General features: G+C 30.1%; 4 protein-coding genes across 6 annotated transcripts; 2 read left to right on the forward strand and 2 right to left on the reverse strand.

The window, feature by feature from the left end:
* Positions 1 to 408: 408 nt before the first annotated feature.
* On the reverse strand, positions 409 to 4,532 carry Vps39 (vacuolar protein sorting 39). The gene is made up of 9 exons (XM_074255579.1): positions 4,202 to 4,532; positions 3,937 to 4,110; positions 3,092 to 3,825; positions 2,405 to 2,836; positions 2,009 to 2,326; positions 1,523 to 1,949; positions 1,330 to 1,431; positions 893 to 1,214; positions 409 to 609 (listed from the first exon to the last, which is right to left on the reverse strand). Exons 1-9 carry the CDS (start codon positions 4,269 to 4,271, stop codon positions 546 to 548), a joined length of 2,643 nt encoding a protein of 880 aa, XP_074111680.1. The 5' UTR covers positions 4,272 to 4,532; the 3' UTR covers positions 409 to 545.
* Positions 4,533 to 4,653: 121 nt separating this feature from the next.
* Positions 4,654 to 5,757, forward strand: Sbat (LSMD1 domain-containing protein Sbat). 2 transcript variants are annotated; one of them, XM_074255583.1, is made up of 3 exons: positions 4,654 to 4,672; positions 4,941 to 5,032; positions 5,461 to 5,757. In XM_074255583.1, the coding sequence occupies exons 2-3, from the start codon at positions 4,970 to 4,972 to the stop codon at positions 5,755 to 5,757; spliced, it is 360 nt and encodes a 119-aa protein (XP_074111684.1). In that variant the 5' UTR covers positions 4,654 to 4,672; positions 4,941 to 4,969. The 2 variants fall into 2 exon arrangements, with proteins under 2 accessions (XP_074111684.1, XP_074111683.1); XM_074255582.1 differs by lacking the exon at positions 4,654 to 4,672 and having other exon boundaries at positions 4,710 to 5,032.
* Positions 5,758 to 5,975: 218 nt separating this feature from the next.
* Positions 5,976 to 6,981, reverse strand: LOC141535609 (uncharacterized). The gene is made up of 4 exons (XM_074255581.1): positions 6,783 to 6,981; positions 6,527 to 6,726; positions 6,282 to 6,405; positions 5,976 to 6,207 (listed from the first exon to the last, which is right to left on the reverse strand). Exons 1-4 carry the CDS (start codon positions 6,834 to 6,836, stop codon positions 5,986 to 5,988), a joined length of 600 nt encoding a protein of 199 aa, XP_074111682.1. The 5' UTR covers positions 6,837 to 6,981; the 3' UTR covers positions 5,976 to 5,985.
* Positions 6,903 to 17,055, forward strand: Pcx (pecanex). 2 transcript variants are annotated; one of them, XM_074255577.1, is made up of 12 exons: positions 6,903 to 7,045; positions 7,290 to 8,393; positions 8,607 to 8,853; positions 8,986 to 9,264; positions 9,555 to 9,904; positions 9,969 to 10,112; positions 10,184 to 10,431; positions 10,504 to 10,763; positions 11,208 to 12,059; positions 12,150 to 15,798; positions 15,917 to 16,029; positions 16,156 to 17,055. In XM_074255577.1, exons 2-12 carry the CDS (start codon positions 8,241 to 8,243, stop codon positions 16,707 to 16,709), a joined length of 6,849 nt encoding a protein of 2,282 aa, XP_074111678.1. In that variant the 5' UTR covers positions 6,903 to 7,045; positions 7,290 to 8,240; the 3' UTR covers positions 16,710 to 17,055. The 2 variants fall into 2 exon arrangements, with proteins under 2 accessions (XP_074111678.1, XP_074111677.1); XM_074255576.1 differs by having other exon boundaries at positions 11,208 to 15,798.
* The last annotated feature ends 182 nt before the right edge of the window (positions 17,056 to 17,237 follow it).

Consider the following 17,237-nt stretch of genomic DNA (forward strand, 5'->3'; position numbering starts at 1 on the left):
GTAAATGAAGAGAGAGAATAGTGTGGGGTACAATGGTTAATTAATTCGTTCCTGCAAATTTTCGTATATGTACACACAGTATATGTAACATAGCATCGGCGTAAGAATACAAGCTTAAACATGACATCATCTATACGATTTTGAGCCGGGCACGCCCCATCCTTCACCAGTTTATTACCCGGGCTTTTTATTGGACAGTTTCATGTTTGTACGTAAATTTAAATAATTTTTTCTCTATTACTAAATGTTTGTAAATAATTTTAAACTTACAAGTTACATTAATCAATTAATTAATACTTGATAATTACTTGAATAATATATTTTTTTCATGTTGATAAGTTAGACATTTTAGATTTTAATGTTCTGGAAATAAACCTGCAGGATACAAAAATTATGACCTTAATAATATTTTAATAATTTTTTTTAATTATATTTATTTTTTCAGCTGCATAAAAATGTTCTTAGTTAATTAAAATGAATCATATACAATTATTTAATATATTTTACATAGTGAAAATTATAAATATTTAAATCACTTAATTATTTTATGTTTTACGTTCTTGACATGAGTAATGAACAATTTCTCCGTTTGGATACCTGGCAAATGCACTGTAAATAAACAATTATTATTTGTAATGATTATTCATTCATTTATTGTAATTATTATTATTAAAAACTACAATGACACTGAAGTTGAGAGACATCTGATAATTTTTAGAATTTTTTTAACAAACAAATTATAACAAGAAAATTTTATTTAAAAATTTGATTTTTAGAAGCTCTGAAAAATTATAAATGACATTTTTACGAATAATTTTCTATGCCTAGTTCATTTTTTAAGAAAAATTGTCAAGTGTCTGCTAATTTCAGCCTCATAAACTACAGTATTTACCTTTGATTGCCGAATCTTTTTTTACATACAGGACATATATTAAATTCAGTCATGAGTACACTTTTAGATTCATAATGCATCCTTTGTTCTTGTACCTGAAGATGTTCAGCTTGTAATAGTCCTTTCAACACTTGAATTTTTCTTCTTTCACTCAATTGATTGTGTAAACTGGCCTCTAAAAAATGTCTTATCCGCCCAATTGGAACGTTATCAGGTAACACTTCAAGAGCATTAATTGGAGTTATCTTCGAAGCATACTGTTCTAATAATTCTAACGCAGTTTCTAAATCTGGCTGAGCTGTCTTTTGTATCTCTGATGAACCTTTAATCCAATAATTCAAACTACAATGACTCTCCGAGTAATAATAATAAATAAAAAACAGAGTCAATTAATAAATTTATTACATTAATAAAATTATATTAATGTTTGTACGTACCAGTTACAAAAAATGGTTCAGGTTTAAGAAGTTGTTGAATAAGTGTCACGTAAACTTCATCAGCTCCGTCCTGACACTTACCACCTTCAATATTTTTTTGACCTTCGAAATAAACATTTTATATCATGATTAAATATCGTAGGTGTTTTTAAAACTATTACTGATATTACGGTATAAATTGTCTTGTACTTACTCTCGTATCTAGCATAAACATTTTTACAATATTGAATCGCCCTTGGCACATCGTTGAGTAAATTTACATAGATAGATATTGCCTGGTGATGACGACCTAGCCTGCCGAGTATAATAGCTCGTTCTTCGTACAAACAGTCTGATGGAAATTGAATCAATACTGTTTCAGCAGTATATTGTGTTGATTTTTCTAAAAACTGTTGTAGTTTTTGTCGAACATGTTCACCACTCTGTTTTTCAGCTGGCGTTGCTGTTAAGCTCATTGACGCTAAGCATTTTTCTTTGTACTGATGGACAAGAACATTGTGAAAAAGAGGATTCTCATCCTCCCAAACACGCACCACGTATTCTAAATAAGTTATTACTAAATCTTTGTGACAGCGAAGCAGATAATCTAAAACTTTTGGTCTCGGAAGTTGTTCCACTTCCTAAATAAAAAGCACATCGATTATCAAAATGAATAATAAATAAATAGTTATATTTTTACCTGAATATCTTCCATGAATATACGTAAACCTTGTTCCGGATCTTGTTCTAAAATCCATCCGGAAAATTTCAAAATTAAGTCCATATGTTCTTTCCCCAAATGTTGTAAATACTGAATAGTTCTTTCAGTTCCACGCAAGCATGAATCATTCTGTTTGGATTGCTTTTCCAACAACTCAAGGGCTTTTTTATGTTGTCCTTTTGTTTGATATAGAATAATTAATTCCGGATACTTTTGATGCATCAAAAGAGTTTTTTCAGCTTCAGCCAGATGACAATGATTGAGACGCAGTAATGGAGCAACGAATGCATCGTTTGTCTGTAAACTTAATAATTGAAGAAGCATTGACAAATAAAAATTTTTATTTAATAATTAAATTAAAAATATATTAATTACTTGTAAGTAACATTTTAATAATGTTGTGTCTATTATTTTTAATAATTGTTCCGTTGCAACAGCTGTCATAGCTTTTTTATCTTTGTCTTTATTTTTTTCAGTTTTGTTATCTTTGTCCTTTGGATCAGTGCTACCCATTAAATTATGTCGCACTTCAGTCAGGAAACCAATCAATGCCAATAGTCCATTTTCTAAATCACGATCTTGTAGCTTTGGTAAACCAGCAACTGGTTCATTAACATCATTCGTGTTACTTGATTGTGATACTAAATGCGGAAATAGTCTTATAACCTCATACGGATCTGTTCCTAATTCTTGAAATTGTTTCATTGCTTCTTGAAACTTTTTGTTACAAAATAAATGATGAGCATAAAGCGTTTGAATTTTATATGTTCGCTTAGCCTTTTCCTCCTCTGTGGTGTCTGATAAACTCTTTAAAAGATAAATTTTATTATCATTACTGCAACCATTTTAAATAATAATAAAATTAGCCGACAATTAAATTACAAGTAAAAAAATACTTTAAAAAAATTACATGGATAATTTTTAAAGTTTTCTAAATGTGAATTTTTTTTTTCAATTTTGTTGTAATAATTTTTTCAATAAAAAAAATTATAAAAATAATTAAATGTCAAATAACTTTATTTTCATCCATTTTAAAAGCTTGTTATTAAAATTTATACTCACTGTAAGTTTTAAAGCTAATTGAAATTGATTTTGTTCGAGTAATTTTCGTATTTGTAGTTCAACATCAACCGAACTAACACACCAAACCTGACTAATCGAAGCTATATAAACTCTTCCTTGCTTACATCTACACAAAAGTCGCGCTTTATTAAAATCCATCAAAGTTTGAATATGTAATGAGCCATCAAGAGTATAAACTTCAAGAGTATCATGAACAATTCCTAGCAAATAAGGATCATCCCATACTGTAGCGATTGGTGAGTCAGTCCACTTGACTGGATTATGCTGTATCAAGTCACCAGTGGTATTCATTATAATAGACTGTGAATCCTTGCCCAAAGCAAATGAACTGTTTGATAATTTAGTGATACTTGGCTTAGGTGGTTTACCAGTTGGAAATAATTCTTTGGTTTTACCGTCAAGATTTATTAATGTGTAAGACAAACCATGAAAACCCACTATCAATGTCTCACCACACCATGCTAGTTCTCGTGGTACATCTGACAATGATATTTCATTACGTGATTCATCCCCTAAATCTTCAAACTGATTATTGTTTGCTTTCCAGTAATATAATTGAAGTTTTCTCTTCACAGCTACACATAATCTAACACCAGTCAAGCTTCCAGCACGTTGAACATCCAAAGCAAACAGTGTTGCTCCCTTAGTCTTAGATAATTGATTTATTTGCTGAATATTTACAGAATTTAAATCATGAACACAAATAATGTCATCTAAAAAAAATAATTTTTAAATTCAGATAATTAATTATTAAAATTAAATAAGTAATAATAATAATAAATAAATAATAATAATAAAAATTAAATAAATAGCAATAAAAGTACCTGTCAAGAGAATTAATAAACTATATTCTGGTACAACATCAACTTGAACAATTCTTTTTTTACTAAAATTTTTGCTATATCTTAACAATTCCAATTTTCCATATTCATTTGATTTCATAGGTACATTGTATATTAATAAATGACCTTCTCGTGTACCAATTAACAAATTATCATCTGCAACAATAATTCAATGAGCATTATTAACGAAATAAATTATTCTAATTTTTTTTTTTTTTAATTATAAAAAATAATAAAAATACTTTACCATAAGCTGCCATAGATTCAATTTGAACAGTTAATTTTAAAATAGGACTTGCTTCGTAAGCGTCATGCATTTTGTCTATTTTTTAATTAAATTTTTGGCTCTTATAAAGATGAGTAATAAATTATTATTTTAACAATAAGTAAATATCTGACCAATTGACAGCAGCACAATCAAATCCTCCTGAGCTTAGAAACAATGACTTTCACATTTGGAGTTAATCAATTATTATATATTTTAAATTTGATTCATTTTAAATATTTTTGTTCTTGAATATTATTATTATTATTAATGTTTACATTATTTCTTTAAATTTACCATAGTTTAAAATTTTATTATTTATATGCGTAATTTTTATTTGAGATGTTATATTTATGTACGAATGAGTCGTCTGACTAATCAAGTGATGATTCTAAATGTCAGCATTAGATAGCAGCACTTTTTTGGGAGACAGGCTATAAATATAAGATATAGGTATATATGTTTAAACTTTTTTTTGACATTTATATTATTAACAACTGGTGATAGTGTCACGTTAAAGTGAATAATAAATACATAATTGCAATTTTGAAATAATATTAACATCAATAATTTTAAAAAACTTTTAGTCACGCTTTCAAAACAATAACTCTAACCTAAACATCTTTATTATTGAAAAAATTATAATTCTATTAAAAATGATTTGTTGATTAATTTACTATAAAATATATATTGCGTTGTTATTAATAATAAACAAACATAGGTTCACGTGTACTATAATTAATTTCTAAGATGAAGGACTCAACGAATAATTCATCAGAAACGGAGAATAAATCGGTTCAAGGAAATGGAGAGGTTGTTATTTTTTTTATTTTATAAATACTAATAAGGTAAAAACCCCATTAGTGGCACTTTTTCTTTCAACGAAAAAATGTTCTACTTGGAATAAAAATTAAAATTTTTTGTGATTTAAAGGCCTTAAAAATTATAAATAATATATTCATAAAAAATATTAATGATTTAATTAATTAAATAAGATACAAATTAAGTTAGCCGACATTTAAAAATTTTTAGAATTTTTTTTTATTAAAAAAATTATTACAACAAAATAAAAAAAAATTTCATTTGTAAAAAACTTGAAAAACTGTAAATGCAATTTTTAAAAAATATTTTTTTGTTCTAATTTAATTATTGAAAAAAAAAATAAAAAAATTAAAAACATCGGCCAACTTTAGTATTATTAAAAATTTGGAAATTTATTTAAAATATTTACAATGTTACAGACATTACCTAACGAGGAACCTAGTGCTAAACAAAAATTGAGGTCATGGCTAAATCGATATTTACGAGTGAAAATAACAGATGGTCGTGTATTAACTGGAGCATTTTTATGTACTGACAGAGATGCTAATATAATTCTCGGTTGTTGTGAAGAATTCCTGTCGGATGAGCACACAGAACCACGAGCTCTTGGTTTAGTTATGGTACCACGTCGTCATATTGTGTCAATTCACATGGGCGATTGGCATAGTGAAGATGCTTTGTCAACAAAAAAACGATGTTCCTCCAATAGCGAATAAATTGACTTTTCATCCTTCATTTTACTGTCGCCGTTAATAATAATTTATATTTTTTATTTGGTGATTCCTCATTGGACAATATAAAGTATTGTCTAGTCTAAATGTGTTGGTACATTGATTCGGCAGTTTGTTTCGTCAAAAAAAAAAAAAAATATTCACCTATTTCAGCTGCTAAGTGATTAAAATTATTATAAATATATATAAGAATAAGATAAGATGAACGCTTATTTACAAATTATTGTCTTGCTTTTCGGTAACACATTTCTCTTGTAAATTATTATACTGTTTCTCTAACAGATTGTTATCGCGAATTTCTCGGTTTTTGTTTTTAAGAGCATCATCCATTCTTTCGCACAGAGTCATCGCTAAGTTTTCCATTCCTGCTGAATTACTCACTACTGATGCTGCTTCAACCATTCTTTGTACATAATCCATGTATATTAATAAATCCTACGAAATTGTTCTATATTAAATGTCAATAATAATTAAATTAAAACTGAAAAAAAAAAAATTTAATTTTTTACATTTAAAATTATTTTTTTGTTATTAACATCTGATCTAGCGGCAATTATCAAATCCTCGTGTTCTTCAGACACTTCATAAATTAGAGTTTCTTCTATAAGACTCATCAATTTAGATAATAATAATCTATAAAAAAAAACATAAATAAATAAAGTAATCATTTTTCTTTTTTATATTCTCAATATTTTACTAATTTTATGACGTAAACTTTGTTATTACTGTAATGTTTAGTATACCATAAACTAACCTGTATTCCCGGCTTGTGCTTTCAATAGCAATGTAAGCTATTGTTAGAGCTTGGGAAGCACTATTTATAACTTCAACAGCTGATTGTTTAATCATAAAATCATAATTCAATTTATCAAAATTTGGCATTTGAACTTTAATTATCTTTTCACCCTCTGTATCTTTTTTTTCATCAGAACGTGCGAACACTATTCCTACGGACTTTAAAAACATATTAATTTTAAAAAATCAAATATAATAATAAACAAATATTTTACCATAGCTGGAATAATATTTTTCGATAATAATCTCCATGTATGTCGAAATGCCATTCTTTATTTTTAATTTTATCAACTAAATAACAATTATGTGACACAACACAAAATACCTTTAAATAATAGCGCGAGTGAGTGAAAAAAAAGAAACAATATTTTTCATGGAAATAATACTTTAATAATTGTTAAATAATGATTTCTTCTGTTCCTACTGATTATTGCTATGCAATAAAGGAAAGTTTCTATATTATCTACTGTTTTTTGTGGTTAGTATATAAATAATAATAAATTTAGCTGACATTTTTAATTTTTTCATTTTGCTTCATTTATTAAATTATATTTATTAAAATTTCTACAAGTCGATTTTTTTAATAATTTTTTTTTGCCATAATTTAGTTATTAAAGAAAATTCAAAAAATTATAAAGTGACAGCTAAATTTAATGTCATTTATTTTCATAGTGAGTAATATAATTTTTCGGAGAGTGTCTAATCGTGAGTTTACTTTTCAGATTATAACGAAGAGGATTTAATAATTTTGAGATGATTTTCTGGCAATTATATAAAATATATTCCTGCAAATGTCCAATCGAAGATTTGTCTTTTCGAATTATTGCAAACAGGAAAAAAAAATCTTTTGTAGATGGCGACTCTGTTTTTGTCTTTTCGGATAAATAAGTTTTCGGTAAGTTTCGCGTAAACGAAAAGGATATAAATAAATTCAATAATCATAAAATCATGATGAGTAATTAACCAATGAAACCATAGTCTTAAATAAAATAGAAAATTTACGATTGGAGAAGTACGAAAGAGAATTTAGTTCAAGAGCCTCCTCACGACAAGACTTACAAAACGTCAAGTCAAGTTTATTGTCTTTTAAAGTTTCGCTCAACACAGTTTTGCATCATCATTTAGATCAACTAGTCATACATACATAGTTATATACCATACAATTACAATCACCACCAATGAAATGTCAGTTATATATTATATATATCTATATTCTATGGCTGTGAACATCTGAGAGATGGATTTGGATATGTTCATATGGCTCATAGGTGATAAAATACATATCGTGTGTGCGCAAGAGATCCATTGATTATCAGTCAGAGATAAAAAGATGCACAACCTCACTGATCATCACTGTCTGCTTATCATCTCACCGAATAATACACTTCGCAAGTAGTCATTCAACGTGTATCTAAGTGTGTGAATATTCTAATAATTATTATTATAATTATAATAATACAAACAAATAACAACAATAATAATAAATAGTATAAAAGATAAGTGAAAATAAATAATAAGGATTAAAGGAAAAATAAAATTAATCTTTAACGACGAACGTGTTACGACACGTTCAGTTGACGACGAGGAAAAAAAAATCCAAGTAAAAAGAAAAACTGAAGCTAAAAGAGAGTAAAGTAATGGGAAGATGGTGAAAAAGTACTACGGTCACTGGCATGGGTTCGCAATCGCTAGAAATATTGAGACAAGGTGTCTGGGCGAGCTTGACAGGAGGCTGGTTTTACGATCCACATCTAGATGTTTTTTCCAATACATTTCATCTTTACGTATGGCTCTTCTTACTATGTTTCCCTTTTACTATTTATCTTGTGAGTTATGTTTATTTATTTATTTATTATTGTTGACTTATTAATTATTTACTGTCAGTTGTTAAATAATAATCAACTACATTGATGCTCAACTATATTATTGTCTATGTACAATTAAATTAAGTTATATTATATTGTTTATTTATTTCTAAAATGTCAATAATTGTGTCATTATATTTTGTTTTTTTTATTTTTTTTTTTTTTTTATTATAGTTTTTACCTCCCACGTTTCACGTTTGGCTGGCATACTGCGCATCTATCTTAATGCTATTTGGAACAATAAAATGTGTGAATCATGCACTTCATTGTGTATACGACACGGGGAAACGTCTGGAAGAACCAGGACCATGTGTGAGTTTAAAAAAATCCGAGAGCGAAAAACAACGTACTGCTCGTAGTAAATGCATTGATCGGTGTTTAGATCAAGCTGATCTTGGCATTGAATTACAAATATTAAATGGTAATTATAGTTTATTGATTTTTTATTTATGTTATATTTGTAAACATTATTGTTACCCAGAAACATTATTGTTGATGGTCGTTAATAATGTAAAACTATTTATGGATTTTTTTTTTTTTATTGTCAATCAAGGGAAAACTGATACACCTCCCGTAGAATGTTCATCGAGAAATTCATACATCGAACAAAATGCACCTAGTGCTGACGCTGATAGTATTACTTCTGAATATAATCGTGACAAACCAAATTCTACGATAGATTTAAAAGTTGAAATTCATCGAAAAAATAGTTCAGAGAGCTCTGAAGAAGCACAACAATTAAGTAAACCTACTGTTACTTGTATAAATGTGCAAGATGCTGAATTAGTTTCTACACAAGACCGTGAACCCCGGTTGAGAGCTAAAATTGATGGTATTAATTTATTTTTTTATCATCAACTGACAAATTAAGTCAATTGATTCAATTAGGTCATGATATGCTTGACTATTTATGCTTTGTTATAAACGCGTCTATAATTTATTTATTGAATTTTTATAAATTATCGATGTAGATAAAATGATATTGAAGCAAGGTTGTGATATAATGTTGTTATATTTATTTAATATAAATAGTCTAACTTTATCGTGATAAATTAATTGATTGTTGTAAAAAGTATTATAAAAAGCTTGATTATGTTGAAATTATTGATTTTATAATTTTAGATTGGCGATTAACACATCAAGCGTGTGTTGTACAAATAAAAGATCGTTCAAGTTCTCGTAAATTGTGCAGACATGCATCCGAAGATTCTCAAAGTCGGCACACTAATCAAGGAACACTTGGTAAAACTGGCTCTGAAAGTCGAATTAAGCAAACAAGCTCTTTAGAATTAGAACAACATGGTGAAGATTATCCTTATTGGAAGTCTAATCAAAGTGTTCGTCGTCTTACATCTAATTCCATACCTATGGAAACTCATCTCACGACGGATCATCCTCAAAGTTTAGAAACTATTTCTAAGAAAAAAGATTTGGATAAAATAAAAATGCCCTCACATCCGCAGTCATTGGAGGTAAAATTTTAATAACAATATTATTTAATTAACTTATTAAATTTTTAAAATAATTTATAATTAGGTGATTGCCAAAAAACTTCATCAACAACAAGTACATCCTCAGAGTTTAGAAACAATTGGTGCTACTATTAAAAATATAGATGCGTCAGACGACAATAATTTACCCCTTCATCCTCAGAGCTTAGAAACAATTAATACTAAAAAGGTACAGTGGTTAATAATTTTTATTAAAATTTGATTAATAGAAATTTTAATTATTATTTATAAAACTTTTAGATATTACCACAAAATACTTTAAAAAGAAATCAACTTCAACTATTACCGTATTTAAGTTACGGTTCTGAAATAGTTCATCCGATTGCCGAACAAAGTGACGAACAATTTGCTAATGAAAGTGCCGGTGGATTTAGTCTTAGAGACTCTTACAGTCCCTTACTTACGAGAAAAACAATAGGTGATAGTAGTACCTGTCCAAATCGCGACCGAAGTTTAAGTGCCGGTGGTTTTGAAGATAGATTTTCTAGGTCTGTATAATCTAGTGCTAAAAATTTTTAAAATAATTGAAATAAAATCATAAAATTGAAATTTCTTTACAGATTTAATGGAGAAGTAGTGATAGACAATGATTCAGCTAATTCCCGTGAAGCTCTTTTAGATAAAGGACAGTCATCGTTCAGTCGGAGATTCAGCAATGGTAGTCGGAGTAGTCATGAATTGTCAGATGGTGATAGACGAAAAGAATCACAGGAGGATAACGTTAATAGGGTTGATGATCTTGTTAATTCAGGCAGTGTTGTTGGGCTCGATTGGCTCTTTGAGAATCATGAATGTAATGCTGAATCTTGGGCTAATAAAAGTAAGTAATTTATTAGTGCATATTTATAATTAGTCAGTAGTAAAAACTGTTTATGATAAATTGACAATAATTTTCAATAACCATCGCGTTACTGACTATCCCTCCCGTAACTGCGGAAATTTATTTGGTTTTGTCGAGTAAAACCTATAATTCTCTCGATTCATGCTGCCAGTTTATTGGACGTTCACTCGTTCTGACGATACCGACACTTCAGAGAGTCTTCAAACAGCTAGTACTGATTGTAAGTTACTTAGTCGATGTCAATGCCTGGTACTCTCGGGTACAATGACAGTAGAATATTATTCTCCTAAATTAGAGTCTAGGAAACTCTATAGCTCGATTTTTAAATTAATCGCAACAAAAATAGAATATTAGATTTAATAAATAATTGTACTGATTATTTTTAAATTATAAATAATAATGTATATTTAATTTATTTTTTAGATTTTCACTCAAAAGAACCAGACTCTGGGTCTTCGAGTACAACAACATTGAGTATTGACAACGAAGTAAGGAAAACTCTATTACCTGCACCAAGTACGATAGACAGTAAACGTCATCAAGGTGCTATTCCTAAGCAAAACCGTCCGAAAGTATGCCCAGAAAATTTAATAAATAATTCAATAAATATATGTTCAGCATTGGAAACTTCGACGAACAAACCACGACGGACTATTGAGTCACGTCGCGATCGTGATAGAAAACAGACAAAAGATAATAGTCAATTTGAGCAAGCCAGTAGTTCAAACAACGAATTAAGTACTTTACTTTCGACTCCTGCTCCTCCACTGCTGGCATCTTTGCTTAAATCTGATTCTCAAGTTAGTGGGTCTAATGGTCCCGATAATGTCCCATCTGCGGTACGGATTGAAATTCCTGTACCTAATATATCAAGGAGAAACAGAACTAGAAGACTGAAACGTCAACGAGTATATCGTAGACCAAGACACGAAGATAATGTAGGTGTTTTTACAGCACTTGAAGGTTTGATATCTAATGGAGATTATCATATTGCAACAAATCATAATGATACCAGTGAAGGTGCCATTCATTATTTTCATGACGATAATGGCCGTTGGTTTGCGTATAAATTTGATGAAAAAGATCCGACGTCTGCAACAACAGCACCGGTACCACCTGGTGGTATCAATGATAAATTTATAAATTCTTTATTACATCAACAACAGCAGCAGCAGCAACAGCAACAGCAGCAGCAGCAACAGCAGCAGCAGCAGCAACAGCAGCAGCAAACTCAGCAACAACAGCAGCAACGCAGTCATAATATTCCTCTCGATGGTAATTGTCTTACTGATTCATTAAGTAATAGTTACAGTAGTTTGTCAATGAATTCTGCTGGATTAACATTAATTATTGATTCTCCACCAGTGTTATCAAGCCCTGCCAATAATCAAACAAAAACACAAAATTCGTTACCAACAAATATTTTATCAACAAATACTGGTGGTAATTCAAATGTATTTGATCAACCAACGGTGTTATTTGATCATGACTTTTACTGTCAAATACGTGCATCAAGAAATTGTCGTATACATCATCTATTTGAAAATATAAATGTTAATGCACAACAACCAGAAAATCATAATCAAGTGGTAGTACTACCATTACCAAATCATCAAGAGTCTGATATTCATAATAGTTCATCGTGGAATAGATTTTGTGATGGTATGGATCCAAATGATTCAAAATCAAAGCCTACGAGGCATTATTATAAATGGAAAATTGGTAAACTTCCTCATATTAAAGTAAGATTTGACAGGTTATCGCTGTTGGCTTTGCTCGATCGTAATTTGACAATTTTAGAGACAACAATATCAACTATTCTTGCAGTTACTGTTGCTGGTCTTGGATTACAGTTACTGCAAAAAGGATTTTACCGTGATATATTTGCTTTTATTTTTTGTTTTGTGACCGCTGGATGCCAGTATTCATTACTAAAATCTGTTCAACCAGATGCAGCCTCACCAACACACGGATTTAATCGTATAATCGTATTTTCACGATCCGTTTACTATATTATTGTTTCAAGTATAGTTCTTATTCTCAATGAATCACTGCATAACTTTAAAAATTCCGAATTTCAAGTTTATGGTTTACGTGTAACTGATTACGATACAATTAATCAAGTTAAAAATATTTTACTTATATTTTTACTAGTATTTCCGTTAATTTTTTCCCTTGGTCTTTTTCCGCAAATAAATACATTTCTAATGTATGTCTGTGAGCACTTAGATATCCACCTGTTTGGTGGTACAGCTACTACATCTCTTGTCTCGTCAATCTACAGCCTCGGTCGCAGCGTGGTAACAGTAGCTATTTTGTATGGATTTGCTTACGGTGCATTGACAGAGCCAAAATCATCCCAGCATATATTATTTTCTATTTTTGCTGGGCTCTTAGTTGCCATATCTTATCACTTAAGCCGATCGTCGTCAGATCCCAGTGTGATATGGGACATTGTCAAGACAAATGTATGGCCACCAGAAATGTATCTCGAGGAAATAGGAGCCAAAGTTATTGAAAATACACCAAGACAAGACTCAACACCAGCTACAATTGTTACTACTACCACTGCAACTATCAACAAAGATACTAAAATAAGAACAACAGGTAGAAAAAAAGATGTGAAAATAAAAGTTGGAGAACAAATAACAGACTCTGAATTAGTTGATCCACTTCCAAAAAAATTACGGAATACTGTAAAAGCGAGACTGAAGAATGATCTGATAGTTTGTATAGTTATTGGTGTATTATCATTTATAATTCATTGTTCAACAATATTTACAGCATTACAATCTCAAATTAATCATGTACTTTGGGGTGTAGTCAGTTGTCTTGGATTTATTTTACATTATATTATACCGCAATTGAGAAAACAATTACCATGGTTGTGTCTAGCTAAGCCAGTATTAAGAAGTCACGAACACGCACAATTTGAAGTTCGTGAACCAGTTAAAATAATGTGGTATGAAAAAATTTACGTTTATTTGTGTTTTATTGAACGTAATATACTTTATCCAATAGTCTTCCTGTGGGCACTAACAGAATGCTCATCAAAAATAGTTGCTAAATTTGGTGAAAATGTCGGCGCATTAATAATTGTTGTTTGTGGATTAAAATCACTAAGATCAGCTTACGCAGATCCATCATCGCGTTACTTAGTGTTGGCATTTTCATTACTATTTTTTCGTTATGACTATAAACATTTAAGTGAATCATTTTTGGTGGATTATTTTGTTACAGCAATAGCATACGCTAAAATTAATGAATTATTATTGAAGATACGTTTTGTGATAACTTATATTGCACCTTGGCAAGTAACATGGGGAAGTGCATTTCATGCTTTTGCCCAGCCATTTTCAGTTCCACATTCAGCGATGCTTTTTCTTCAAGCAACAATATCAGCTATACTGAGTACACCATTAAATCCATTACTGGGCAGTGCAATATTTATATGCTCCTACGTACGACCGTTAAAATTTTGGGAACGTGATTATAAAACACGCCGCGTGGATCATTCAAATACACGAATGTCATCGCATTTAGAGCGCAATCTCGGAGCAGATGATAATAATCTTAATTCAATATTTTATGAACAATTAACACGATCTCTTCAGCACAGTTTGTACGGTGATTTGGCACTTGGAAGATGGGGTAATGTCGAGCAGGGTGATTGTTTTTTACTTGCTTCAGACTACCTCAATTGTCTTGTTCATGTTATACAACTGGCCAATGGACTAGTCACTTTTCAATTACGTGGACTTGAATTTCGTGGGACTTATTGCCAACAGCGTGAAGTGGAAGCTATATCAGAGAGTATAGAAGAAAACGATAACTGTTGTTGCTGTGAAATGGGCCACTTTTCAAATGTATTGAGTATGAATGCGGCGTTTGGACAACGGTGGCTCGCCTGGGAAGTTGCTAGTGCCAAATACGTACTTGAAGGATACTCGATTTCGGATAATTCTGCAGGTTCAATGCTTCAAGTATTTGATTTTCGTAAAGTACTTGTTACTTATTATGTTAAAAGTATTGTTTTTTATGTTATTAAATCCGCTAAATTGAAACAATGGTTAGACAATAAGGATATTACGGATTCTCTTAAGCCAACATTAGAAAAAACTTTTGTCGATTTAGATCCTGTTTTTAATATGAATATTGATGAAGATTTTGATTTTCGTGCAAATGGTATATCAAGAAGTAGTTTTTGTAATGTATATCTAGATTGGATACAATTTTGTGCTGTTAAAGTTGATAAAACTCTTGAAAGAACACGTGATTCTTATCTTGTGTCACTGTGTTTAGCATTAAGTCTTTTAGGTAGACGTGTACTTGGAGCAGCTTCTCACAATACCGTATCAAGTGTTGAATTTTTTCTTTACGGTCTTCATGCACTTTTTAAAGGTGATTTTAGGATAACGTCAGTACGTGATGAATGGATACTTCATGACGTAGATTTACTTAAAAGTGTCGTTGCCAAAGGTGTAAGGATGGCACTAAAATTACATCAAGATCACTTCATGAGTCCCGAACAGTACGATGATCCTGCAGCATTGTATGAAGCAATTGATAATCATGATCGTCATTTAGTTATCAGTCACGAAGCTGATCCTCTGTGGCGTAATGCTGTGTTGAGTGGTGCACCGAGTCTTTTAGCGTTACGACACGTTGTTGATGATGGCATTGATGAGTATAAAGTTATTATGTTAAATAAACGTTTTTTGAGTTTTCGTGTTATTAAAATGAATCGTGAGTGTGTGCGTGGACTATGGGCTGGTCAACAGCAAGAATTAGTTTACTTGAGAAATCGTAATCCTGAAAGAGGATCAATACAAAATGCCAAACAAGCATTGAGAAATATTATTAATAGCTCCTGTGATCAACCAATTGGATATCCAATTTATGTATCATCACTTACAACTAGTTATGCTGAAACAAATAAACAACTTTGTTCTATTGTTGGAGGACCATTTAGTTTAAATACTATTAAAAATAATGTACTCAAAATATGGAGAAAGTAAGATTATTATTTGATTTTTTTAAAATTATTTTTTTTTTTTTTTAATTCTTTGGCTATATTAATTCTCTCTCTCTCTCTCTCTCTCTCTCTCTTTTTTTTTTTTTTTTTTTTGCAGAGTCAGAAGAAGATGTGGTGAAGGCTGCTCTTCAGGTGGTACTGGATCTCAAGATGATGGAGGATTTGGTAACGATGGGGTTTATGCAATGACTACTTACAACATTCATTCTGGTAAAATTTATTTATTTATTTTATAAAATAAATAATTTTAATAAAAAATTTTATTAAATAAATAATTTTAATAAAAAATTTTATTAAATAAATAATTTTAATAAAAAATTTTTTTTTAATTTTTAGGATATAGTCAATCTGGTCATAACACTTCTGGATCTCAATCAATGGACTCTGGATGTCAAATAGGAGGATCAACAGGCCGTGGATCACTTGGAAGAGCTAATACCGGTTCACTGGGTGGAAATCGAGGTTCTTTGGCTTCTGTTGGTAAACCAACAAGTTCAACCCTGGCTAGTCTTGCTGGATTATTAAGCAACAACGATATTAAAACAGAATCCAAATGTGAAACGAGCTTTTCGAATAAAGACAAGGAAGAAATATCACAACGAGTGAGAATAATGGATCCAAATCAAGTTTACGATGCTATTAATCTTGGTAGGCGTATTGACGTTATTTGGCCAGATGAAAAAATGCGACAGCAAGGTGGCAGATCAGGCTGGCAGCATTGGGTACCTGAAAGAGGTATGGAAGGCTGTGTTGTTCATCGATGGTTACCGAATCATCGTGACCCTAATCGACGCTCACATGTCGATAAAGTTATTTTATTGGTTAAAATAGAAGACAAATTTGTGCCGATTGCTGAACAAGGTGTAAGAGATTTAGGTGCTGAGGTTTGATTTCATTTTAATGAAAAATATAATATTCTTCTTCCACTGATCTTAATAATTTCTTACCGAAAAACTGAAACAAGGTTAATGTACAGAACAAAAAAAAAAAAAAAAAAACAAACAAAATAAAATGTGTGATTATTAATTAGTTATAGACATTGTTTTGATACAATGTATTGACATTTCTTACGAGACAACAGAGCGATATTGTTGTAATTTCGTATTGTAATATATTGTGTAATATAATGAATTTTATGTAATTACAAATGATTTTAAATTATCAGATCGTTGCTTTTAAACAGTATGAAATAGCTTAAACAAAATCTATATAAATTAATATTAAGGTAAAACAAAACTAATTGTATATAATTGTATAGAAAAAATACTCTTCGTTGTGATTCATTATTGAAATACTTATTTGATTTAATTCGAGAGAATTCAACGGTAATATATGAGTATATAGTATAAATACAAAAAAAAAAAAAAATGTGAATTAATGCGATTATTAAGATTTGTAAATAACGTCATGCGTGTTTT

This window comes from Cotesia typhae, unplaced genomic scaffold, assembly GCF_013202065.1.
Source record: "Cotesia typhae breed Kobodo isofemale line unplaced genomic scaffold, CoteBio_Ctyphae scaffold_152, whole genome shotgun sequence".
Lineage (NCBI taxonomy): Eukaryota > Metazoa > Arthropoda > Insecta > Hymenoptera > Braconidae > Cotesia > Cotesia typhae.

Excerpts from the sequence above, each read along its gene's own strand:
- Vps39 (XM_074255579.1), bottom strand. The coding sequence starts at position 4,271 with ATGCATGACGCTTACGAAGCAAGTCCTATTTTAAAATTAACTGTTCAA. Across the intron at positions 1,215-1,329 it reads TGAACCATTTTTTGTAACTG|GTTCATCAGAGATACAAAAG; the intron begins GTACGTACAAAC and ends ATTGGATTAAAG. Across the intron at positions 610-892 it reads AAAAGATTCGGCAATCAAAG|TGCATTTGCCAGGTATCCAA; the intron begins GTAAATACTGTA and ends GTTTATTTACAG.
- Sbat (XM_074255583.1), top strand. The coding sequence starts at position 4,970 with ATGAAGGACTCAACGAATAATTCATCAGAAACGGAGAATAAATCGGTT. Across the intron at positions 5,033-5,460 it reads CGGTTCAAGGAAATGGAGAG|ACATTACCTAACGAGGAACC; the intron begins GTTGTTATTTTT and ends ACAATGTTACAG.
- LOC141535609 (XM_074255581.1), bottom strand. The coding sequence starts at position 6,836 with ATGGCATTTCGACATACATGGAGATTATTATCGAAAAATATTATTCCA. Across the intron at positions 6,406-6,526 it reads AGCACAAGCCGGGAATACAG|ATTATTATTATCTAAATTGA; the intron begins GTTAGTTTATGG and ends TTTTTTTTATAG. Across the intron at positions 6,208-6,281 it reads ACAAAAAAATAATTTTAAAT|GATTTATTAATATACATGGA; the intron begins GTAAAAAATTAA and ends ACAATTTCGTAG.
- Pcx (XM_074255576.1), top strand. The coding sequence starts at position 8,241 with ATGGGTTCGCAATCGCTAGAAATATTGAGACAAGGTGTCTGGGCGAGC. Across the intron at positions 9,265-9,554 it reads GTTGAGAGCTAAAATTGATG|ATTGGCGATTAACACATCAA; the intron begins GTATTAATTTAT and ends TTATAATTTTAG. Across the intron at positions 9,905-9,968 it reads CACATCCGCAGTCATTGGAG|GTGATTGCCAAAAAACTTCA; the intron begins GTAAAATTTTAA and ends ATTTATAATTAG.